This window comes from Canis lupus, chromosome 30 (assembly GCF_011100685.1).
Source record: "Canis lupus familiaris isolate Mischka breed German Shepherd chromosome 30, alternate assembly UU_Cfam_GSD_1.0, whole genome shotgun sequence".
Classification (NCBI taxonomy): domain Eukaryota; kingdom Metazoa; phylum Chordata; class Mammalia; order Carnivora; family Canidae; genus Canis; species Canis lupus.
The window spans coordinates 16392178-16417960 of NC_049251.1; the positions used below are offsets into that span (position 1 = coordinate 16392178).

At 38.7% G+C, this 25783-nt stretch overlaps 1 protein-coding gene across 3 annotated transcripts in view; it reads right to left on the reverse strand.

Annotated features, from left to right (window-relative positions):
* The window catches only part of ATP8B4 (ATPase phospholipid transporting 8B4 (putative)), a 237960-nt gene extending 217330 nt beyond the window's left edge, over positions 1-20630 (reverse strand). Inside the window, exons 1-2 of one of the 3 annotated variants that reach the window (XM_038580388.1) lie at positions 20475-20630; positions 964-1032 (exon numbers count right to left, since the gene is read on the reverse strand). In XM_038580388.1, the coding sequence (XP_038436316.1) occupies positions 964-991 (28 nt within the window). In that variant the 5' untranslated portion in view covers positions 992-1032; positions 20475-20630. Of the gene's footprint in view, positions 1-963; positions 1033-12317; positions 12472-12525; positions 12797-20474 lie in introns of those variants that run through there. The other 2 variants (XM_038580389.1, XM_038580390.1) reach the window with 2 other exon arrangements.
* Positions 20631-25783: the final 5153 nt, after the last annotated feature.

The following is a 25783-nucleotide window of genomic DNA, read 5'->3' on the forward strand; positions in this document are numbered from 1 at the left end:
GGAAAGGTAAATTGGTATAACTGCTATGAAAAACAGTATAGAGGTTTCTTAAAAGATTAAAAATAAAAATACCATATAATCCAGCAATTCCATCTCTGGTTATTTACCCCAATAAAACAAAAACCCTAATTCAAAAAATATATGCACTCTTATGTTTATTGCAATATTATTCATAACAGCCAAAGTGGAAGCAATCTAAGTGTTCACCAATAGATGAATGGATGAAGATATGCTGGACACACACACACACACACACACACCCAGAGAAATACTATTTAGCCATTCGAAAGAATGAAATTTTATCATTTGTGACAACATGAGTGGGCCTAGAAGGTATTAAGTTTAGTGAAATAAATCAGAAAGAGAAAGACAAATACCATATGATTTTACTTATATGTGGAATCTAAAAAACAAATGAATAAAGCAAAATAGAAACAGACTCATAAATACAGAGAACAAACTGGTGATTACCATAGGGAAGAAGGGATGAGGAGATGGGTGAAGAGGATTAAAAAGTACAAACTTCCAGCTATAAAATAGGTCACAAGAATATAAAGTATTGCATAGGGATTATAATAAATAATGTAATAACTTTGCATGACAGATGGTAACTATACTTATGATGAGCATTTCATAATGTATATAAATATCAAATCACTATGTTGCACAACTGATACTAATACAATATTGTATGTCAACTATACTTCAATTAAAAATAGATAATTTTTTAAAGGGCACAAGGGAACTTTCTGGGATGGTAGAAATTTTCTGTATCTTGTTTTGGGCTGGTAACCAGAAAGATGTAGACAACTGTCAAAATTCATCAAACTGAACATTTAAGATTTATGTAGGTTTTTTGTATATAAACTTACCTCCACAAAATAAAATGGAGCAAAATTTTTAAAAGTAAATTAAAAATTAAGTCATATTCACTCTGTGTCATCTGAAGAGCTCAATACTTACCAAGTGATTTCTTTTTACTGCAGAACATTATTTCATCTAGTTATGTTTCAGCAGGTTTCAACAGTTGGCCTATTAAAAAACAAGAAAACTATACAACATTAGTATTTGAAAAGTGCTCATTAACCATAAATTTCCACCTTTTACCTTTCTTCCTAGTCAAATCTAGATGACTTGGAATCATTGGCACAATAATGAATAACAGATTCCATTTATCAGGCTTAAATCTAACTAGATAAGAATAATTCTATGCAAAAGTAGTCTATTTGTATCACATGCTATATGAAACAATATAAGGTAAGTCCAAATGTGCCATTCTGAGCCAAATTTTCTAATTTATTCCAAACTCTTTGAATCAGAATATATCAGGGGTGAAGCTACAGCATCTCCTTTTTATTCAAGTATCATTAGATGATTCCTTCCCAAAGCTAGCACTGGGACCACTGCTAAATTACAGGAGCTACATGTGAGAGGAAATTATTGGCTGGCCCAGCTCATAGTTCAAAATTTTTCTCAATTCATTCTGTGTATAGTCTTCTCCAGGTAGCTACCCAAAAAGCCAGAATGTTATTATTACCTTTCAATTTTTCCCTACATGTGGTCTAATTGTGGTAAACTCTATTAAAAGATTTAGAATGAATGAAAAAAGGGGTAAACAAATTATTTCAATCATTTATAACCTGACAGAATGTAGAAATGAACTCAGGAACCTTTGCAAACATATGACAGGGTGGGCAGGGGTATTGGACACACGCTCTTTCGGTTTGAAAGAGAGATGACTTATCTGCTTCCTGCTCAAAGAAGTGGTGTGCCAGGATGCCACATAAAGAAGTTGCTCATACAGAGACCAGAGGAGAGGAACTGTCACTGCTTATAGTTTAGTAATTACAAGAAAGAAGGATGCTGAGAAAAATTCATCAACAGCCACTGCTCCACTACGAATCTCTCAGAGACTAAAAAGCCTGAAACCAAGAATTCTCCTTCTTATGGCCCCAGATCAAAGAGTTCCCTTCTGCCACCTCCAGGAAAAGCAGTAACCTTCTGAGGGCACAGCTACTCCTGGATATGCTTGACAAACAGGACCACTGACACTTTGTGAGACCTACTGCTTTTTTAGGGACTGATTACTAAAAATGATGAATCTGGGGCACCTGGGTGGCTCAGTGGTTGAGCATCTGCCTTTGGCTCAGGTCATGATCCCAGGGTCCTGGGATTGAGTCCCACATCAAGTTCCCCGTGGGGTGCCTGCTTCTCCCTCTGCCTATGTCTCTGCCTCTCTCTCTGTCTCTCATGAATAAATAAATAAATAAATAAAATCCTTAAAAATTTTAAAATTAAAAAATAAAAAATAAAAATAAAAATGATGAATCTATGCAAGAAATTCAGCTGCCAGATACTGCTGAAAGCAGGGATAAGTCATTAAATATTAAACATAATCCATCACTAATTCTTCTGTTTCTCCCCCAATACCTTCTACCAACTGTGCTGCCCAAGATGAGCCCCTCCCACCACAGCCCCAGGCATCTGGCTGCCTCTAAGAATGTCTGCTGATCAGTGATTGTTTTTCCCTAGCATTGCTCATAATAAGTTTCCCTGCTCCAATTTTAGCTACCTATAGACCAGGGTCCACACTGAAGCAGAGTCGTCTTTATAAAAGGTAAATGGCGTCCTGTCACACCCTTGATGAAAACCCTCCAATAACTTCCCATTAGCCAGAAAGAAAGAAAAGAAAGAAAAGAAAAGAAAGAAAAGAAAGAAAAGAAAGAAAAGAAAGAAAAGAAAGAAAAGAAAGAAAAGAAAGAAAAGAAAGAAAGAAAGAAAGAAAGAAAGAAAGAAAGAAAGAAAGAAAGAAAGAAAGAAAGAAAGAAAAAAGAGAGTCAAACTTTAGTATGACTCCTTGGGCTCTCTACAACCTGGTCCCTGTTCATTTTTGTAGCCTGATTTCTCATTACTCTCCTCACTGTCCCCATTCTCATTGCACCACCTCATGTCTATACTCCAGAAATACTCAGGTCAGCTTCTTTCCATCTGGGAGCCCAGCACATGCTTTTCCTTCTGCCTAACCCCATCCAACCCTTAACCTAACTCCTACTTTTATTTACAATATTAATTCATACATCACTTCCTCTACAAAGCCACTCTGATCCCCCAAATCAGGGACTGGGGCAACTGTATGTGCTCTCATATAATCCAGAACCTCCACTGCAGAGCCCCTATCATTCTAGAAATATTTGCCTATTTCATTATATTGGCTGTTTTCTTATTAGTCTACAAACCCCAGTAAGGTAGGGACTTTATCTGTCTAGTCCACAGCTATATCTCCAGTATCTAATGCATACCGACATATAGTAATGATCAATAAATATTTGCTAAATGAAGGAATGGATGAGGTCTTTAATTTGTATTAGGAATGGACCCGGGGCTTTCAGACATTAAAAGGCACATCCTTTTTTAATATTTTTGGATTGAAGTATCACTAAAGATTTATTTACTTGGGGGGGATGCAGAGGGAGAGAATCTTCAAGCAGACTCCCCACTGAGTGTGGAGCCCAATGTGGGCTTCAATCCCACAACACCAATATCATGACCTGAGCCTAAACAAGAGTAGGACACTCAACTGACTGAGCCACCCAGGCATGCCTGTACTGTAGTATAATTAATATACAATGTTGTATTAGTTTCAGGTGTACCACATAGACTTGACAATTCCATACGCTACTCCATGCTTACCACAATAAGTGTAAAGGTGCTTCCCTTCTAGCAACTATCCCTTCCCAGAACCTGAACCTACATGCCAGAATGTCTTAGATTTTCCCACACTGGGGGCCACCATGTGTTTCTCATCTACCCCTCCTTCTGGCCAGTCCCCATCCTCTTTCATACCCCCATCTCCAGCGTAGGAAAAACTTCAAAGATGAACAACATTTACTTAGCAATAGGAAGAGTATTGTAGACAAACAGAAAGAAAAGAGAAATTTGAAAAGCTTAGAGGAGGAGAACAAAAGGAGGCACTGTAGGTATTAAAAAAAAAAAAAAAAACAGATGCACTGAGAGTAATTTTTTTTTTTTTTTTTTAAGGAAAAGCCTTCCTGCAAGAAATAACATGGATAGGGGTGCCTGGGTGGCTCAGTCAGCTAAAGTCTGCCTTAGACTCGGGTCAAGATCACAGGATCCTGGGATAGAGGCCAGTATGAGCCTCCCTGCTCAGCAGGGAGCCTGCTTCTCCCTCTGCCACTGCCTCTACCCCTCCCTGTGCTTGTGCTCACTTGCCCGTGCACTCTCTCTCTCTTTCTCTCTCTCAAAGAAATCTTTTTAAAAATATAAAAAATAAAAGAAATAAAAAATAAATAATATGGATAAAAGTGTTTTCATCCAAGAACTATCTTTGTTCTAAAAAGTAGTCACAACAGATACAAAATGGGGAGGAGGAGGAGGAGGATGAATGGATTCTGTGACAATGACATCTGGATCTGCTGGCCCCATCTGGCCAGATTAATAGACATAAGGCTCATCCACAAGGTCTAAGCCAATTTGTTAGGGCTTTAAAATACTCTCCTGAGACTAAGTCAACACGTTGTGTTTTCATGGGCTCAGAGTCCCGGGAGCAGGTGAAAGGAAGAATAATTCTTTAAACAAGAGGGCAAAAGGGACTCTATACCCTGACAGGTGGCAATTAGAATGCAGGCAGGAGAAAGAAATTCAATCTCTCAGGAACTTAATAAGAGTACTGGCCACTAGCCAACTTATTCTTTCTTCTTTTCCACATTGCTCTGAAGGATTAGTCCTAACAGATGACCAGTTCAAAAGATGAATATATAAATGTACCCAAAACATGTATATCCATGATGCCATCACTTCCCTCTCTTAACTTAGATACTTCTGCAAGTACTTCTCGTTTTAACAACCCCTAACCAAACAAACATAAAGCAATACCATATCCTTCCTAAAACTACCTTTCAACCATACAGCTATTTCATGCTTTTAATTTCTCTAAAACCACTTTCCAAAATGTCTTTAAAATCATTTGTTTTAAAGATACTGAATAAATGCATTTTGTGAACTTTAGCTATTTTATCCTCTGTAGAAAATATTCTCCCCTTTATAATTAATCCAGAGTGATAATATAATCACAATTGTATAAATTAGTATTTTTACAAGATTTGTGAAAGGTATTTCTTATTTAATGATCCTATTTAAATGCGTTCACTCCCTGAGACATAAAGTTACAACAAAAAATTAAGAATTAACTCTCAGGCCCATGTTTCTCCAATCAAATATTTTCCTTGTAACAGCAGCAATTCCAGGCATAATTAACAGAGGATTCATACTAATGTAGCAGATTCTAGTTTAGTTTTGAGGAAGTGAAATTCAGTGCCTTCATTCCTGGATATTTATCAACTCACCAAAATACCCCTAGCTGACACTAATTCTAAAAGATGTCAGAGTAAAGAAAAATCCATCTTTTCTTTAAGATTTTATTTTTTATTTATTAATGAGAGAGAGAGAGAGAGAGAGAGAGAGGCAGAGATACAGGCAGAGGGAGAAGCAGGCTCCATGCAAGGAGCCTGATGTGGGACTTGATTCCGGGGTCCTCAGGATCACGCCCTGGGCTGAAGGCAGCGCTAAACCATTGAGCCACCCAGGCCACCCAGAAAATCCATCTTTTGTTGAACTTTCAGACCAGTTAAGGTCTAAGGAAATAGAATAGACAAATCAGGTAGGAGAAAAGGTTTGCTAATGTGAAATCTAGCTCTAGAAGTAGGAATTTAGGATTCTGAATTTCAACCATTTCCAAGTGCTGAGGCAAAATGTATCTATCTGAATATATTCCCTATTTTTTATATCACCCCAAATAGAGGAAACAGAAAAAGGAAAGGTGCTGATAAGTCTTATTTAATTCCTGTTTCATCTTATGCAAGAGATTAAAATGGTTTCATTGTGTGAAAGTCATAGGGGGGTTTTACAAGAAAGAGAGGTATGGGAAAAGAGGAAGGCTGAGAAAGGAGCAGCTAAGTAACTAAGGGCTTTTATGTATATTAATTCATTTTTAAAGGCAATGAGTAGAGTTTTTTGAAAAGATTGAAAATTATGCTTCCATAAGAATTTTTTTTTACATTTCCAGTTCAGGTTTTGAATCTTGCTTACAGAAAATAATTTTTCTAATGGAAAAAATGACATGGTCAAAGGAAGACTCTAGTTTGTTCAGGGAAAATAAGGAGCTGGTTTCAGACACCTTGAGACTGAGGGTGATAGCAAGACCTCCGAGTTAGAAATGCTACTTAAGCAGCTCTGTGTGGAATATGAAGAAGAGAACATAACATCCTGTCCATATGATTCCACAAGATCTCTACTTATAGTGAAAATGGGTACACCTGAGTACAGGTGACTCAACATTTTAAACAAAGGATTAAAATGGAGATTTCCTTTAATAATCTGAGATCATTCAACAATCAAGCTATTATTGTTAATTCCCCCTGCTCCAATTCCACGATCACCAAGCAACCTGCTGATAATAACTTGCTTTCCCACAGAAGTCTATGGGGAAAGAGTGCACTAGTCATGCATGCCAAAGTGAACATTCTCGTCCTCCTGACAGTTATGTTACACGTTTTAAATTAATAAATTGCCATTCTTATTTTATATTACCAGTCTCCTGAGCTAATATTATTAGTCTAACTCAGAAAGATAAATCTGGTTTTGGTATGCTGTTGAATTACAATCCAAAATCCAAAGGACAAACAACCCATTCTAGATGTAGTAAATTCACCAAGAGGCCTCCAAGGGAACAGCCAGCCCAATGACCTGCTCAACGAGTAGGAGGAAGTGGTGGTTGGAGGCTTGTCCTTTGGAGTCAAACGCGCTAACCTTGGGTTCCTAGTTTTTCCACCGTACTAATTCATTACAGAATCCAGGGCAAATAAACTCAAATTGGATAGGTTGCTGGGATTGGGGCCACATGATGAAAAAGCTCATTGGATATTAGTTATCTTGAGGGTAGCCTTCTGAAATTTCTTTGTCAAAGTATCAACATGAACATTAGGATGAAATGAGAACAGTGAGTCTAACTTCATAACAAGACATTCTACAATAAAACAAAAGAGATAAGTGTAAATGAATAATAAAACTTTAAAGAGGACATGTGTTTGAGGGGGGGCACAGTCCTGGGGATAAACTGAGAGGAGGGGAAACAATGGAAAGAGAAAGATTAAAAATGCAAGGTAGAGTGACAGAAAGGCAAAGGAATTGGAGGAGATCAGAAAAGAAAGGCATAAGGAAGGAGCCAAGGCAGTTGAGGAAAAGACAGGAGCAATGGAAGCCAGGAGAGCAACATGGGACAGATTCTTGGCAGCTTCTCCTTACTTGCCCAGAGTGTTGCCCAGGTGAGCCCATCCCTGCCTGTCTTCAAATCAGAGTCTAGGGAGGAACAAAAGTGCCCTCCCTGGGTCGGCGGGGGTGGGGGGGTGGGGGGAGATCCTCTACTTCCTTTGAGCAAGGGATTCTCTCCAGTTCTCAGGACTCAGGGACAAGATGGGCCAAAGGAGAAAGGACTCACACAGCTTCAATAAGCCCAACCCTAGACCTCATCCCTTGTGAGGACCTCCCAACCTCTTCTTCCTCTGTTCTCCTCTCTCTGTTCTGGTCTGCTTTCTCTTCTTCTTTGGAAACACTGTACTATATAGGAGACACTTTTAGGATAATAGAATTCCCATCGCAGCTCAGCTACTTTGTATCTTGTGTTATTTTGGTCATTTCCCTTTCCTAAGGCTCAGTCATTGAATCTGTAAAATAGAGACAATAATGCCTTCCTCCTAGAGTTGCTGTGAGGTTAAATACACACATTATATATGGTTAAATATATATATATTATATATATATATATATATGGGTCACAAATATTATATATATTATATATATAACATATATATAATATATATATATATGTATGTCACTCCATAAAAATGTGTTTCCTTTTCTCCTCCCATTTGTTTTTTCTTCTTCTACTCCCTCCCTTCCCCCCCCTTTTAATCTCCCAGTTTCCCTTCCCTGTTTTCTTAACTTTCCTTCATGTTTTTCAACCAGGCACTTGCTTTCCAATCCAACTCACCTTGTCTCTGAGGACTAACCCAACCAAGAATGGAAGGGAGGGGTCTGACCGGGAGGCCAGCATCAGGGTGGGCATAGGTAAATCTTGAAAAGCCTGCCTGCCTGAGCAATAGTAGCGTCTGAGGATGGGAAGCTGGGAGGGCAGGATCAGGGAACCAGCAACCCCTTCTCTCCTCCTGCTGTCCTCCATCTTCTCTGGTCCTACCTTTTCCCTTTCTTTCCTCTGGCTCCAGGTTTCCAAAGGCAAAAAAGCAAAGCCTCAGTAAGTCCTCCCACCTTTGGACAAGGTGACTTTGTGGTCATATCTGCCTTCCAGCCCAAGAATATTCCCTGGGGCCCTCAGTGCCAGGGCCCTGAGGGATGGAGGAGATGAGGCTGAAACACAGCAGAGAGACCCAGAAAAGGAAGATCCTGGTGCAGCAGGGATATCTCAGCCTTGGGAGGAATGACTGAGCTTCTGTCCTACACTTGTACAGCTTTGAATGTGATGTGTGGGTGGGAGATATAGATAATGTTTTAATCATACTTAGTGTCAGTGACAGCTGCCAACAGCCATAGCACTTGTCAATTGTCCATAAGGGACAAAAGTAGAAGTGAACACAATTTAAGCCTGTGTAAGTAATTGTCCAAATTTATAAATTGCTTAGCAATTATATCTAATTACCATTCCCTACCAATAAATTATTCCATTTCCCATATAAGATACATTAGATTGATTTTGTTGTGAGTTGTTATGTCAAAACTGTAGTCTGTTTATAGTCTGTTAGGCTTGCAGCTGTTACCAGCCACAAGATTCTGAAGTGGTAAGAATCCTTCCTGCCTCCTTTCTTCCTCTTGCTTATCCCCTGCTCACTTTTATCCTTTCTCTCTTCATTTATTTTTCTCTTTCTTTCCTAGATCTTGCTGCCTCTCTAATGCACTTTTGCCCTTCTCATGCTCCCTTTCTCTTCCAAACAAGCCTTCCTCACTGGCTGAGTCATCTTCCTTCCCCTCTCACTTCCCTGTTCCTCCACCATTTTGTGAGTCAGACAGCTGGGCTTGGTCCTGCCAGCTCCATAACCTCTGGCAACTTCCCTCTCTTCTAAGTCCTGGTTTTCTCATCTGTAAACAGGGACAATTAGAGTAACTCAAAGGATCATGAAGCATGCCCACAAAGAAATTAGTACAGTGCCTCCTACTATAAAGTTAGGACTCAAGAAAGGAAAGCTATTTTTTTCTTAAATGTATGTTTAACTCTCCACAAGTAGAAAACCTCCTGTCCAATTTGAGAGCCATCCCTACTGATGCTCAATCAAACACTTATTGGGTAACTATTCTGTTTAAGATTTTATTTGTTTGTTTGAGAGAGAGAGAATGTGAGTGGCAGGGGGAGAGGGCTGGGTGGTATAGAGATCTCAAGCAGACTCCAAGCACTGAGTGCAGAGCCCAAAGCAAGGCTCAATTTCACGACCCCGAGATCGTGACCTGAGACAAAACCAAGACTCAGACTCTTAACTGACTAAAGTCACCCAAGTGCCCCAATTGGGTGCCTATTCTATGTCAAACCTGGGCTAGATAGAGGGAGGCAAGTATCATTAGGTCCTACCTCTGTCTTTCAAAAGCCTGTAGTCTGGGAAAGATGAAAACAAATACATGGGGACAGCCCAGGTGGCTCAGTGGTTTAGTGCTGCCTTCAGCCCAGGGTGTGATCCTGGAGTCCCGGGATCGAGTCCCATGTCAGGCTCCCTCCATGGAGCCTGCTTCTCCCTCTGCCTGTGTCTCTGCCTCTCTCTCTCTCTGTCTCTCATAAATAAATAAAATCTTAAAAAAAAAATACATGGATCATTTGAATGGCTATCGTGGAAGCAAGGATTAAGCACCATGGAGTCAGAGGGAAGAGAGTCACCAAGCCTGCTTTGCAGAGCCAGCTAAGAGGTCATAGATAGTGATTCTGAGTTGAATCCTTCTGAAAAGGAAAAAAGAGTTTGCTTGTAAAATGAGGTAAGGACAGACAAAAGGAACAGCTTGTGGAAATACCAAGTACTGTGAAAGAAAGTTTGGGGAGCAGTGACAGTCATGGCAAGGTAGATTACAGATGGATTTTGAAAGAACTGATCATGTTCATCATTGTTGTCATCATCATCACTACCATTCCCTGGGTACTTGGCCTTGTCCTAAGTACTTGACATGTATCATCTCATTTAATCCTCACCAAAACTCTATAAGTGGGGACTGTCATTATCCCCATTTGAAAGATGAGGTGACACAGCAGGGCTACGTTCAAGACCCATGGTTAATCCTGCAAGTAATGGGGAAGAGGTCACTCAGAGAAGGATATGGTTAGAAGCCAGCTCCCTTGTCCACTGTCATTGCACTCTGTCTCTCTATGCAAGCCCATTCTGTCAGCACTTTTGAGAAGGTTACTCTCACAGCATCACCTGGCATGGAAAGACATGGGGGAACAATGACAACAGGCAATTGAAGCTGGATTCTAGAAATGTTTCTGCAATTGAATTGACAGAGTTTATAAATGGTCCATACATTCGGGCGCAGACCAAGGAGGAATCTGGGGTGGCTTCTATGTTTTCGGCTCAAGACAATGAGGGGACAGAGGTGCCACTAACTGAAATGACAAATACAGGAGAGAAGGGAGAAAGAAGAAAAAAAAAAACAGAGTGTCAGGAATTGGATGGGAGAATAATAAATTCAGCTTGAAGACATTAGTCTTGAAATTCCTCTTGATCATTGAAAATATTCTTAGCGCTAAAGAGAAAAGACAGATTTGTAGATGGAATCATCAAGATATATGCAAGCACTAAAGTCATGGGACATGAACAATCTCACTCAGGAAGAATAAAAAAAAGTTAGGAGAGGACAGAGGATGAGGACGAGTCAATAAAAAGATGAGGCTAGGTCCTTGGGAACATTCAACTTCAAAAGAAGAGTCAGAGAAGGATATATTGAAATGAAATGTTCAGGCTTTCTAGGAAAAGCCTGATATTTTCTTCTGGGCATCTAGCACACAGCCTGACATGGGGTAGGAGCTCAACAAACTGCAGTTGACCAAAGAAATGGAGAGAGAGAAAGGAAAAAACATATTTCCAAAAATACAGTGACCAATATATTTAAATTTTACATTTAATATTTAATCAGAAATTAATATTTGAAAATTTTAATTTGCTAAAAAGTCAAATAAGATTTTAGGCATGAGGAACACTTGGAGGTTACTATTTTATTGGACACCTTTTTGTGAGAAATCCTGAAAATACCAGCATCTATTTCTTGTATATGCAGTACAAGCATCTAGAATACATACATTAAAAAAAAATTTTAGAAGAGCTACAATTTCTAATTTACTTTGAAACAAAAGGTTAAGTCTTTTCCAACTAAGTGAAAAGTTCTAATTTACCAGGTAAGAATAAAATAAAATCCTCCTGTGCACAAAAAATTGCTTGGCCCTTCATTTTTACAGATGTATGTATGATGAAACAATGTAAAAGCACAAGATAGATAAATATAAGCTTTTTAAAAACCACTCTGAATTTATATTTTGCAGTACAGGCTAGCATAAAACAACACCTGGGCAAAGGTGACCATTTAGGGACACGTGTTGGTAATTCCACACACAGTCCTATATTTCTTCATCTCCTTTCCAATAAGCCTTCAGCCCCCAATTAAAATTTCTCATCATTTTCCTTTTTTTTTTTTTTTTCAAAACAGCTCACTATTAACTAGGGACCCGAGACACTTTATGTCTATCAATCAAACAGCTAGAAGTATCAATTTCTCAGTTTAAACAAATCTCAGCACTAAAAACATAATGCTCTAGCCTCAGAGGGTAGTTTAGTAGTAAATCGTTTATGTTTAAAGCATGAATTGGTCATGGAATAAACAATATCTTGAAAAGGAGAGCAAGATACAAGCCCCTTGAAAAAAATGAAATCAATTACTCCCAAAGGAAGTGACCAACACCCACAAGCCAAGAAGAAATGGTTATCGATGCTATTCCCATTGGCCATATAATAGGTGATGCTAACAGAATAACAATTTGAAAAAGGAAATAAAGAAAATGTCCTATTTCCCAAACCCAACTAGTTTCTAATTATTTTTTAGTAAGTGAATAATATAGACTTTGCTAAACCTCAACCACACCAGAAGATGAAAACAGCAAAACAACAGAGCAACCTACAAAAGAGAAACAGAAAACTCCAGGCAGCCCTGAGCTGACTCTCCTCTTGGCCTCACAAACCCTTGAATGCTCCCCACAGACTCACCTCCGTCTGGACCTAACCCTCTCTCCCTAAAGGGAGGATACAGGGAGATCAAACAGGTACCCATTCCATGACCATGTCGATGAGAACAAGGAGAAAAGCAAGGCTATTCTGAAAGCTCTAGCAATTACATAGAAAACAAACTGGGTCTCTAGGGGACATTCTTAAAAACCTGAGATCAACTCCCGGAAAAATACTCTTGACCACTTACCGCTACCGGAAGCTGCTAGATGGCAGATCAGAATCAGCATCTCATCAGAAAAAAGAAGGCGGTGTTGTAGGAAAGCAGCTTCACTACCAGTGATGAACTGGGGAAGAAAAACCACTTGGAAAAATACCAAAAGCCCAGAAGAGTCTCTTCTCCTAGAGTTGCCTTCTATTGCTGCCAGGGCAGAACTGGTTAATTCTGAAGAAACAAAAGGAAGCTCCCTAGAGGCTGGCTTCAGCAGGATGGCTTCCTCTGTGGGAACTAAGAGTTCAGAAGGATGCAAGCAGACAACGGAAGGAGTCACAGTTACCACTTCTGCTTACCAAACTTTCATCAGCCCTTGACTGAGGAAAATAAGCAAACATCTTTAGAGTTCCCACCTGTTTTTTCCAGAGATGAAGGAATTAGCATTTTTTTAAAAAAATCATTGCAAAGGGAGTTTTAGTATCTTATGGATGAAAGCTAAGCACACTCAAGCAACATTTAATATGAAGAATAAAGACGCTTTTTCCAAACATCTTTAATTTCAACTCAGAGTAAAGCAAACAACCCTGAGGATGCCAAAAAAATTAATGCACAGGAAATGGATTTAAACTTTTTAGTTCAGAATCACTTTGAGTGGGGGTTCTTGTTTTAAGATAGGATTAGATGAAAAAATATTTTGGTTTGTTTCTATTTTTAAAAGAAAAGATTATGTCTTCTTTTAAGTATGTCTAAAGCCATTTATGGGTTTTCCAGAAGTTGCATCAGATTTGCAGTTAACTACTGAAACCAAATACATTTTAATCATGTCTCTATAACCAGAGCAACTTTATCCTCTGCACATATCAGTTCCACTCTCCTGGAAAATCCTGGTACTGAGCCCTCACATCTCCACAGAGAGCCAGATCAGAGAGAAAGGAAGGACTTTCCCTGCCAAGCCTCCCTACTCACAAGAAACTGCAGATTTCTTGAAACAAGAGTAATGGTTTTCTTTCTTGCATGATAAAAAGAACCAAGAACAGCCTGTAAGAGGAAGCAATCATTTCCTTAAGATATTGAAAATTAAAAACTCTTGGGGTGCCTGGGTGGCTGGGTTGGTTAAGCGTCTGCCTTCCATTCAGCTCAGGTCATGATCCCAGCATCCTGTGATTGAGCCCTGCATCAGGTTCCCTGCTCAGCAGGAAGCCTGCTGCTCCCCCTGCTTGTGCTCATTCTCTCTGATAAATAAAATCTTAAAAGAAAAAAAAAAAAAAAAAGAAAAGAAAGACCTTTAAAAGTTTCAAAAATAGGGCAGCCCGGGTGGCTCAGCGGTTTAGCGCCACCTTCAGCCCAGGGTGTGATCCTGGAGACCCTGGATCGAGTCCCATGTCAGGCTCCCTGCATGGAGCCTGCTTCTCCCTCTGCCTGTCTCTGCCTCTCTCTCTCTCTGTCTCTCATGAATAAATAAATAAAATCTTTTTAAAAATTCAAAAATAAATGAAAAACTCCTTAAAAATGTTTTTAAGTATAATTTCTATATCACTTTTCAACTTGCTATATTAGCAACTACTGTAAGTTTGGTAACTCCCTTTGTTGAAGAAGATATAAAGAAATCAGAACTTTCTCCTACACTGTCGGTATAAAAGTTGGTAAAATATTTTTAAAGAGAAGCTAAGTAGTGTCTATCAAATATAGGAATGTGTGCTTCCACCTCTTAGGAATTTACCTCACAGACAATTATAAGCATATCTGTAGGAAAGTTCATTATAGCATTGTCTGTGATAGTAAAAAACTAAAAATGGCTTGAAAATAGAAGACTGGTCAAATAAGAGAAGGCATATCCATGTAAAGGAATACCATGCAGCCATCAAGAGGGAATAGAACTGGAATGAAGGATCAGATGGTCTGGGTTCAGGTCTGACTCCAGCAGAGACTAGCCAGGTAACTCTGAGCAAGTTCTTAAATCTCTCTTGGCCTTGACCCTTCCTCTGTAATAAGATGAAAATTACAATACTTATCATAGAGAATTGTGACTAAGACAGTGCCTGAAGCACAGCAGATGTTCAATAAATATTAGTGAGTACCAATTAAAGAGGTAGGCCTCTTTAGACTGACACACGGACTGAAAGATGTCCAATATATACCGTCAAATGAAAAGAGCAAGTTGCAAGAGTATGTATAGGATAATTCCATTTGGTAAAATATTTTAAATGTGCTTGCTATATACTATCTGCTTCTTCCCAGTAAACTATAAGCTCCTTGAGAGCAGGGACTTCTGTTCACTGTGTATACCCCATGTCCATAAAAGGCATTCAATAAAAATTTGTTGACTGAATGAATAAAACCAGGAAGGATAAGCAAAAAGAAATATTTAATACTAGTCACCTCCAAAAAATGGTCTGGGGCCAAAAAAGGGCTGGTGGCCCTGGAAGAAATATTTCATTGGTTCTTACAAAAGTACTGCTTAAATTTTTTTTACAATGACCTTACATGTCAGCCAATAAAAATGGAACTCTTGGAAAATAGTGTTTTCGTTTACAGGGAGCAATGGTTGTCCCCCTAACAGAAGACCAATGAGGGAGCAAGGGATGATCCTCCCTATTACCTGATAAACTAATGAGTCAGAAAGAAACTTCTAAAAGAAGGAAAGCACAGAGCTCTCCTTTTCTTTTTGGTCTTCTATTGATTTTTCCTAATTTTACAGTCTCCAAGCCAAGTTTTCCAATCTAATCCATCAAGACCCCTCTCCTTAACCTAAACATCAACCACACACCCCCACCATGACATCTCTACTCAGATCATCCTCTCCTCCTGGGAGGCCTTATCCTTCACCTTCTCACTTCCAAACCTGTCCTTAAAGGACCATTTTCTGATTCCCAGCATCTCTGTTCTCTCCCTCTTGGATACTGCCAGAGACTAGTAGATACCATCTACCCATCTACTAGCACTTACTCTACAATGTCTGCTAGCTCTCTTCTCAGTTTACAATGAGGACTTATGGACTGAGTCCAGTTTTGCAAATATTTCTTTTTTTCTTTTTTTTTAGAAAGGGCATTTATTATTGGCCTCTAATAATGCCAAGTACATAAATAAAGAGGATAGCCTCCCTGGATGGTGACAGATGGCAACACCAGTTGCCTAGGTAGCCTTTGACAAGTCCTTTCTTCCTCTCTGGGTCTCATCTGAAATAGAAGGACCTTGGATTAGATGACAGATAAAGGTCCTTCTATTTCTCTCTTTTTTTAATTTTTTTATTGGAGTTCAATTTGTCAATATATACCATAACACCCAGTGCTCATCCCGCCAAGTGCCCCCCTCAGTGCTCATCACCCAGTCACCCCAACCCTCCACCCACCTCCCTTTCCACTACCCCTTGTTCGTTACCCAGAGTTAGGTGTCTCTCATGTTCTGTCACCCTCACTGATACTTTCACTCATTTTCTCTCCTTTCCCCTTTATTCCCTTTCACTAATTTTTATATTCCCCAAATGAATGAGACCATATAATCCTCTTTCTCTCTCTCTCTCTCTCTCTCTCACACACACACATATCCATGCATGCAGTCCTGCACTATAAAAAAAAGAAAAATAAAAAAGACTGTCACATTAAGGAGCTATGTATTGTGATTTTGTTTCATGTGGCCAAAAGTTTCTAACACCAGAAAAAAATATTCACGAGCCCTGTCATTCTCCCTGAAACTTCAACATTTATCTTTCTTCAGCTTCCTCGGTATATTCTTGTTAAACACTTCTAGAAGCTCTAAATTGATTTAAAATTCTCTAGTTCTTCATGTACCAACTAGTTGGAACTAATTTAATCATATTTTGTTCTAATTAACAACACTGATGTAATAAGGAATCCTAATGGGAGAAGAAAGGGTACAGAAGGAATTACCACACTCACAGTAAAACTGCAGGATACCTACTTCATGTTCACTTCACATGCAGAAGCTGTCATAATGCATATACATGTGTGGGCAGAAGTAGGGGGTGGATTCCTGGAAACTATTTCATATCATTTTGAAATATCCATTCATTTTAAAATGCAAGTGTCATACCATTAAATACCCCCTTTGCAGATAGATCTTTGGGTGCTTTTTAAAAATGATTTTACAGTGTCATAGAATTATGTACCTAAAATCACAGAGCACCAGATTTATTTGTCCTATTACTTTAAGTTCCAAAGTTCTTTACCCATCTCTGAAATATAATATTACAGCAGGTTCTGCTACTCTTTTGTAAGGCTATTTTATCACCCACATATCTCCTTGACTCTGTCCCTCACTTCATTCAGATCTGTACTCAAAGTCACCAACTCTGAAAGGCTCACCAACTCAGAGGGGCCCTCCCCAACCCTGAGGGGCCCACCCTACCTAAAACACCATACATACCCCTGTTCCTCCCATCCCTTTCTTGCTTTACTTTTCTCCATATGAAAAACACACAGCTATTATACTATATATTTCCTTATTTATTGTCTAGTTCCCCCCACCAGAAAGTCAGCTTTAGAAAACAGGGGCTTTGTCTTTGACTGGATGTAGACCCAGGGTCTAGAACAATGTGCAGTAGGTGCTTGAGGAATGCTGAACAAGCCAATAAATAATAATAGCATTGTTGTGTAGTTTTTGTTGCTAATATGTATGCACCTCCTATAGAATATGAGCTGCTTGAAAACAGAGCTCTTGTCTCATTACCTGACATCAACAGCACCCAACAGACAGTAATTTATCAAATGAATGGAAGCTGAAGTCTAAAATACAGTTCTCTGCATGACAATTTCCATTTCTACAGATTTACATTTATAATGTGCTCTCAAGTTAATTTTTCTTAGTTTGCCTTAATCTCTCAATCCCCAGAGTAATGCCAGTTGAAAGACCAAATTTGAATAGACCTTGTTACAGGCATAGAAAGATTAGGGTCATATTTCAGACTCCTCTGTAACTACATTTTGAAATATCAAATTCAAGGGGGAAGAGAAGCCTAGGGGAAAGGATGGAGGCCTATAGCACACTAAAGGTGAAGAAAGAAACCGCTTACTCTTTACGGCATCAACAGAGGAGATACACTTGCTCTGGATAACCTAAAAAGTATAGGAGGTCTTAAAAGCTCCACTTTTTTCCCACTTGTAAATATATACCCAAAAGAACTGAAAAGCCAGAGACTCAGATACATGTTCATTGCAGTATTATCCACAACAGCCAAAAGGTGGAAACAACCCAAATGTCCATTGATGGGTAAAGGGGTACACAAAATATGGTATACAAATACAGTAGAATATTACTCAGCCTTAAAAAGGAATGAAATTCTCATACGTGCTGCAACATGGATAAATTTTGAACACATGATGCTAAGTGAAATAAGCAAGATACAAAAGGAAAATATTGTAATATTCCACTTGTATGAGGTACAGTAGGCAAAGAATAGAGATTGGCAGGGGCTGGGAAGAGGGGAAATGGGAGGGTATTTACTAGGTACAGAGTTTCAGACTGGAATGATGAAAACATTCCAGAGATCAACAATGGTGATAGTTACAAAGCATTGTGAATGTGTTTAATGTCACTGAACTGTACACTTAAAAATGGCTAAAATGTATATATCCCTGCTAGATAACATTATCTGACCAGGGCTTAATTTTTAATCATTACATGGTCAGATCACTAGAAACTCTGTTTTTAAAAAACCCTCTTTTAAAAAAAAATCTTACTTTTTATAAATTTCCCTGTCTATAATTGAGTTTCCAAAGATTTCTCTCAATGATCACTTCAATTTGTCCTCACAACAATCCAGTGAATTATGTTAAAGGAATTTTGATCAAATATCTGAGCACTTGAGAGAAAAGTTTTCCTAATTTACTCACTCTCTTATCTTGTCCTCCAACTTTGCACATATTACATCAAAATGAAGAGATAGAAATTTTTATATTTAAGAATATGAAGACTTGCCGCTTTTCTGAACAGAATAAATAGCATCCTATGTTTCTCAAAACATGTAAATAAGTCTAGCTCTACTGCCAAGATGGCTAAGAAAGCCAGCAAATTACCATTTTAAGTTAATAGGTAAACCATCTATTGCAACTGGGATGCCTGACCCAATATTTTCATTCAACAAGTGCAATTACTTTGGTAGTCACTTTGTGGGACATAGAAAGATAAACTAAATGTGATTCTTGCTCATGAGACACTTATCATGTGCTAGGAAAAGTCAGACATACAAATGAGGGGATTCTATAATCAAAGGTAGAAAACAACAGGCTCTGCTATTGAGAATGGGACCACCAAGCAGATTTAGTCCCTTTGTGTCAATTCAATCTAATCACAATGAAATCTACTAATTAAGATTTCATCAATTCCCTGAAATTTAACCATAACAAGAGTCTCAGGGATTTTTGTTCGTTTGCTTGCTTAATTGCTTTTAATGCCAAAAAAAGGAAAGTTGAGCTGACTGAAATGTCAAACCAAGACTTGGTGTTAGCCTGAATGGCAGGGAAGTAACTCTGACCTAAAACTATGATTTGGACATATACAATAAAAAAGAAAGGAAAACCAAAACACAGTATTTCCCTGATCCTGTAAACACTTTCTTGGTCAATCTACCTGCTGTGAGGGACTCGAGGCCAATTTGAACCTACTGAAGAAGCATCTCTTTGAGGGGAGCCCTTGAGTGTAGGTTATGCACTCAAAAGCATTTATATTATGCAGTAAAGCATGAGAATTGCAGGGGTATAAATCGCGTGATGTGCAAATTACTTAACTGCCTTAACCTTTAGCTTCTAAACAACCTAAGTATCCATCAATAGCTGAATGTATAAAGATGTGGTGTGGGTATATATGTATGTATGTGTGTGTGTGTGTGTGTGTGTGTGTGTGTGTGTGTGTGTGTATGTAATGGAATACTACTCAGCCATAAAAAAAATAATAAAATCTTGCCATTTACAACAACATGAATAGACCTAGATGTATTATGATAAGTGAAATAAGTCAGAGACAGAGAAAGACAAATACTACATGATTTTACTTACAGAAATGTGGAAATGTGGAATCTAAAAAGCAGACAAAACAAACCACAAACAGACTCAAATACAAAAACCAAACTAGTGGTTGCAGGGGGTGGAGGAGTATGCATAAAATAGGTGAAGATGACTAAGAGGTACAAACTTCCAGTTATAAAGTAAATAAGTCATGGAAATGTAAGTACAGGATAGGGAATATATTCAATAATATTGTAATAACTTTGTATGGTGACAGATGATAAATGAATTATTGTGGTGATCGTTTCTTAATGTGTACAAATGTCGAATGTTATACATCTAAAACCAATACCATATAATATGTCAACTATACTTCAATTAAAAATAAGCTTTAGCTTCCTGGTTGTAAAATTGGGAAAATTTAAACTTGCTTTTCAACCTATTTGTGAAGACTAAATGAGATATTTAAATTAATATTAAATTAATAAATGAATAAAACTAAATGAATATTAAGTTAATAAAAGAATGATTATGAGTTAGATATGCAGTGATATAAAAAGAATAATATATAACCCAATGCCTATTATACAATCATTGTCCAACAAAGGTCAGTGTCCTCTCTGCTCTCTCCAGAATCTTCCCAAACGGCTACCACATTTCTTTTATCAGAAGAGAAGGAATACCCTTGAGTTCTGAGCTAAACCACCTCTCCAGTTCTTTCCTTCCTGATACAATCATCTATCTTCTTCTCCTCTCCGGACAGTAGCTCCCAGGAATATGCTTTCCATACACTTTAAAATGGCAGAAGAAATAGACAGTTTTAAAGGATGAAATCAAACAAGATAAATTGCAGTTTTAGTATTTCCTTCCTGCACCCCAGAGGATTATTTAAAAACCACTGTTCCAGGACAAAGTTCAGCCAATGACAGTACACTAAAAATGTTACTGCCCACTTCTCTTTAGGGATTGAAACCTACTCACTTTCATTTCAGAAACAGTCTCCCCAAACCTTGAAATCATACGTACCTTCATGGTCCTCAATATCTAGAAGCAAAGTAGAGTTTTCTAAACTCTTCTGGTTTCATGTGCTATCTAGCAGTTTCCATGGCATGTTTGGCTCAAGTTCACCAAGAGAAGGTAACTCAACTCCTCCCCAATCTCCCCAACAAGTATTTCCTCCTCATTAGTTAACCTTTTGTGTAAGAAAGGTTTCCTTACGTTGGCCAACAGAAACGATTGACCCATTTCTGTGGTACAATTTCCTATGTGGGACTTTCCATCCTCAATGAAAAGACTCACAGTTGAGTTAGTTATTACTCAACTAACTCACAAAAAAAAAAAAAAAAAAATCAGAAAATGCAAGAAGAAAGACATTTCTTTAGAAGTTAAGCCCCTGGTAGGAATGTAGACTTAGGAATAGAGGAGTTGTCTGCTCTACTGTTAAAATTTCAGGAATTAAAAGTAAATTAAAAATATTAAAAAAATAAAAAATAAAAAAAAAATAAAAAAAAAAAACCTACCACTGTATTAAAATTTAGCAGGTATGATTTCAAAAATAAAGAAGATATCTAAATTCCTGGGTGCTAAGTCACCCCTGAGGACCTGCTTCTCCCAGCAATTTGGAATATCCCATAAGGGCTCTCCTGAGTACCCCTTTTAGTCCTGATATTCAAACACAAAGCAGAACAGTGGAATGCAGAAAGTTTTTTGTTATCCAAGCCACCACACCCAAACCAGGTGATTTGCATTTAACTTGCCCTTTTAAATTCCTTCTGAACCTTGTGTTCCAGAACTAGATGACCCAGCTCTAAACCAAACAGCCTAACTCCATGCCAGACAATCCCTAGTTATAAAAGCCATTCTAACAGTTCATTTCCAAATGACAAATGCTCCATCCACAGCCAGAAACGGATCCTGGCACTAACTGTTGGCACCACTGAGAGAAAACTCTCCCCTAAATGATATCTCTTGCTATCAAGAAGGCAGTATCTTCTTTGCGTATAATAAGTGCCCAGGAAATTTTTTGGGGCCCCATTTTTCCATAGATTGGCATCTTAAGAAGTCCTTACGACAATAGTAAGTGTTTACCAGAAAGAAGGAGTTGATCTGCATCGGTATCAGGGCTCCAATGATTCTTGCTGTCTCAGAACCTTCAAGACACAGGAGGAGCCAAACACTCAGGATTTTCTAACACTCACTCCAGCCCCCTTTCTCCTTAACAGGCTGTCATCCCAACAGAAGGAATGACCAGGGCCATATGGCTTTAAAGAAGTTCCTACCTTTATCTCTTTACCCTTTAATCTGTACTGTGCATCAATAGGTGTGAAGATTCCCTATCCCTGACATGTGATTTGGAAAGGGCAGGATCCAAGACCAAAGGAGTTCAGGCTCCTAATCCGGACTATCTCTAGGAGACATTTCATACATTCATCAGCATTTTCCAAGCCCCAGTTCTATACCAATTCCTCTGTAACACCTTGAGATCCCAAGATAACCAAGATCTGGTCTCTGCCCTAGCAAGAGCTTTTCTTGTGGAAGGGAAATGAATTGTCAATAAGTCACTGTGATGCAGTATGGTAAGAACGCTAACAGAAGTACTCCCTGTCCAAATGTGCCTTGGAACTATAGGTGAAGGCTTACTTATTTCTACATATTTGTGAAGGTATCACAGGAAAACCTCAGGATTTGAAACTAAATCCTGAGATAAATAGGGAAGATCTGGTTAACGCCCCAAGCTAATAGTCCATGAGAATAAATATCATTGATAGTTTTTATCTTCTCCCCTTGGCTACTACTCCATGGCAGCCCTCTGCTACCATCTGAGTTTCCATTCCAAATGGCAGGAGTGAATCACAAACCCACATCTTATAGCATTCATGAATATGGAAGGCAAAAGTGAGTTCATCATCACTTCAGTACATCAGTGAAGGCAAAAGTGAGTGGAAGGCAAAAGTGAGTTCATCATCACTTCAACACATCAGTGAGGATAATTACTAGGTCATAGCAGATCAGAGACCAGGCAAGGGTTAGACAGGAATTGAGTCCTGAATAAGTCAAATGCTACCTGGGGAACCCCACCTCTGAGGAAAGCATGCATTCTTTCTTGCATAAGGTGCTACAACTGTGCTGTGCTGTAAGTTGTAAGAAAATCCACCTACTATGAAGCTGGAAGGCTGTACTGGGTTGTGGTGTAGGAGGCAAAAGCACACGATGGCAGGAGGGAGGCAAAATTGTCTGCGTTAGCTCCAGAGTCATCCTGCCCTCCAGAGGTTTCCCATATCTGATGGAGAGTAACAGATCCCGTTAAAGTCTTAGTTTTAGTAAATATTAATTCCAGATAAAAAAAACTACAAAGTGTGCATCACTTCAGTTCTAGACACATTCCCACTAATGCTGAGCTACTTTTAGGTACAACATGCTCCAATTTCAAGGCTTGGGACCTACAGTGACTGAGTGGATGATAAAGCTATGTCTGGTGCATTCTCACATTCTTATGCATCCTTGGGTAGGGAAGATGTTTTTCAGGTTTTCCCTTATTGGTAAGCTAGTGTTTCATCTTGTATCCAGTCTGTCAAGGGGAAGAGGCATAAATATCTTCCCAGAAAAGGAGGTGAGACATGGGGTTAAGTCATGCCAGAGACAGAAAGGGGAAGCAATGGAGATGGATACCAGCATCCTTGTTTTTCTAGCTTGAGACCTAAGCTTCAGAGGGTGCCGGCTATAGAAGCATCCAGAAAGATGTGAAAGCACTCAGGTAAGTGGCCTTTTTCCTCCAGCTCTAGAGGGCACCCTTGTCCATCATGGCACCAAATCCAGCAAGATTGGAAGCAATAGGAAAGTAGTGGAGGAAGAGGGTGACTCCAGACACTTGAGGCTGCGTTCCTGCCTCCTTGTGATTGACAAAGAGCAAGGCGTAGGTCAAAATGAAGCAATCTCCTTGAACAAAGAGAAACCAGAAGACCTAGCATGTGTCCCACCTGTCACAGAGTCAAATGATTCCTCCATGTACCCATATGCTTCCCATCTTGGAGAGGAACAAGAGGAGAAGGACACCCAAAGGCCCTAAAAAGACTGAATAATCAAAAGGAGCTTAATAGAACTGTAAAAGACTATGATACATAAGTTAACTAGTTCAAGGTTTGTTTGGGGGGGGGGGTAGATTTTTTTTTAGAGAGAATGAGCACAAGTGTGTGTGTGTGTGTGTGTGTGTGTGAGAGAGAGAGAGAGAGAGAGAGAGAGAGAGAGAGAAGGAGGAGGAGGAGGAGAGGCAGAGGTAGAAAATCTCAAGCAGACTCCACACTGAATGTGGAGCCCAACATGGAACTTGATCTCACAACCCTGAGATCATGACTCTTGCCGAAATCAATAGCCAGATGCTTAATCAACTTAGCCACCCAGGCACTCCTAGCTCAAATTTTGTTAGAGATTATTTTTCCCTACTTAACTGTCAGGCTGTCTGAGAAAAAAACAGATCCTTTGTAAAAATGTAAACAACATTTTTAAGGAATATAAATAATAGAATAAGTAAACTGTGACCCACTACGCTTGTTTCCATCACTGAAGGCAATCTATGTATGCCTTCTTCTTGTCACCTAGAAAAGTCAAACTCTTACCAAGAATGCTATATTGGTTTGCTAAGATTGTGACAATAAATTACTATAAACTAGGTGGCTTAAAACTACAGAATTCTTTTTCCCCCTCACAGTTCTGGTTGATAAAAGTCTAAAAATCAAGGTATTGGTAAGATTGTGTCCTTCCGGAGTTAGTGAGGAAGAATCTGTTTCACATAATTGCTGACAATCCTTGATATTCCTTCATTTAGAGACATCCCTTTATTCTCCCTCCATGTCACATAGTATTCTTTGTGTGTCTCCTCTGTATCTTTGTGCCTTCACATGGCTTTCTTTTTTTTTTTTTAAGATTTTATTTATTTATTAAAAAAAAGATTTTATTTATTTATTCATAGACACAGAGAGAAAGAGGCAGAGATACAGGCAGAGGGAGAAGCAGGCTCCACGCAGGGAGCCCAAAGTGGGACTCTACCCGGGTCCCCAGGATCACACCCCAGGCTGCAGGCGGCGCCAAACCGCTGTGCCACCAGAGCTGCCCGCACATGGCTTTCTTATAAAGGTACCAGGCACTGAATTTAGTGCCCACTTTAGTCTTTCATTTTAACATAATTAATCACATCTAGAAAGATTCTATTTATATATAAGGCTACATTATAAGATTCTAGGTAGACATGAATTTGGGGGGCACACTACTGAACCCAGCACAAATATAATAGGGAGTTTAATAAACAGCCAATATTGAAATTACAGGGTAGAGTCTAGGAAGATTGGAGACTCTCTAAGAAATCTGGAACTCCTCTGAACCCCTGTAAGATGCTGCACTTCTGCATCATGGCACATTACTTACCTTATTGTAGTCTCCACCTTCCATATGTCTGGGCCTCTAATACTTGAGGGTGGCAATTCAATGTCCTACACTAGGCCTAGGACAGAATATAACCACACACAACCCCTGTGATGAGATTGCCCAGGCTCTGAGGAGCATCTGAACAATCTTACAAGTCATTCAACCCTCTTTGGGTCTCATCAGTAAGAATCTCAGACTAATAATGTTTAACATTCCATAATAATAATGATAGGTAAGAACTCCTAATAGCTAAACAGTACTTACTATGTTCTAAGTGCTTTACACAGAGCAATTCAGTTATTTCTTACAACAATCCTCTGATGTAAGCTTTTTTACAAATAAGGAATCAGAGAAAGAAATGTTAAGGAAATTTCATAATGTTGCTGAGCTAGAAGGTGTCAAAACTGGAATTTGAACCTGGCAATCTCATTCTAGAATCTATATGCCTAGCCTATCTACTATTTCTGCTTCTGTATAATGGTACTTCCCTTCATTCTATACAGGAGCTAGTATGAATTTATTTACCTCCAAAGTCTAGATGCATCTGATTCTCCCTTATATCCTAGAAATATAAATTCTAGCTCATTACAATCAGATAAAGAAAAAAATAGCATCCCAGTACCTTACAACTTTTAACATCAATATCTAAAAGCATTGGTATATTTCAGTAGTCTTTTTTTTCAAAGTCTTAGTAATATCATTAGGAGTAATACTAATAATATATATAATTATCATAAATTATAATACGGTTAGTAGTAATCACACTACAATCGCCATTCAGCAATTGGTCTATGGTTTGGCATTCAGGAAACTGACATGAAAACAATTTTTTTGACACTATTTAGATATAGGCTATTTCCAGAGTTACATGATTTGCATAATGAAAAGCACAGAACCAGCCATCCTAAGCTTGTATC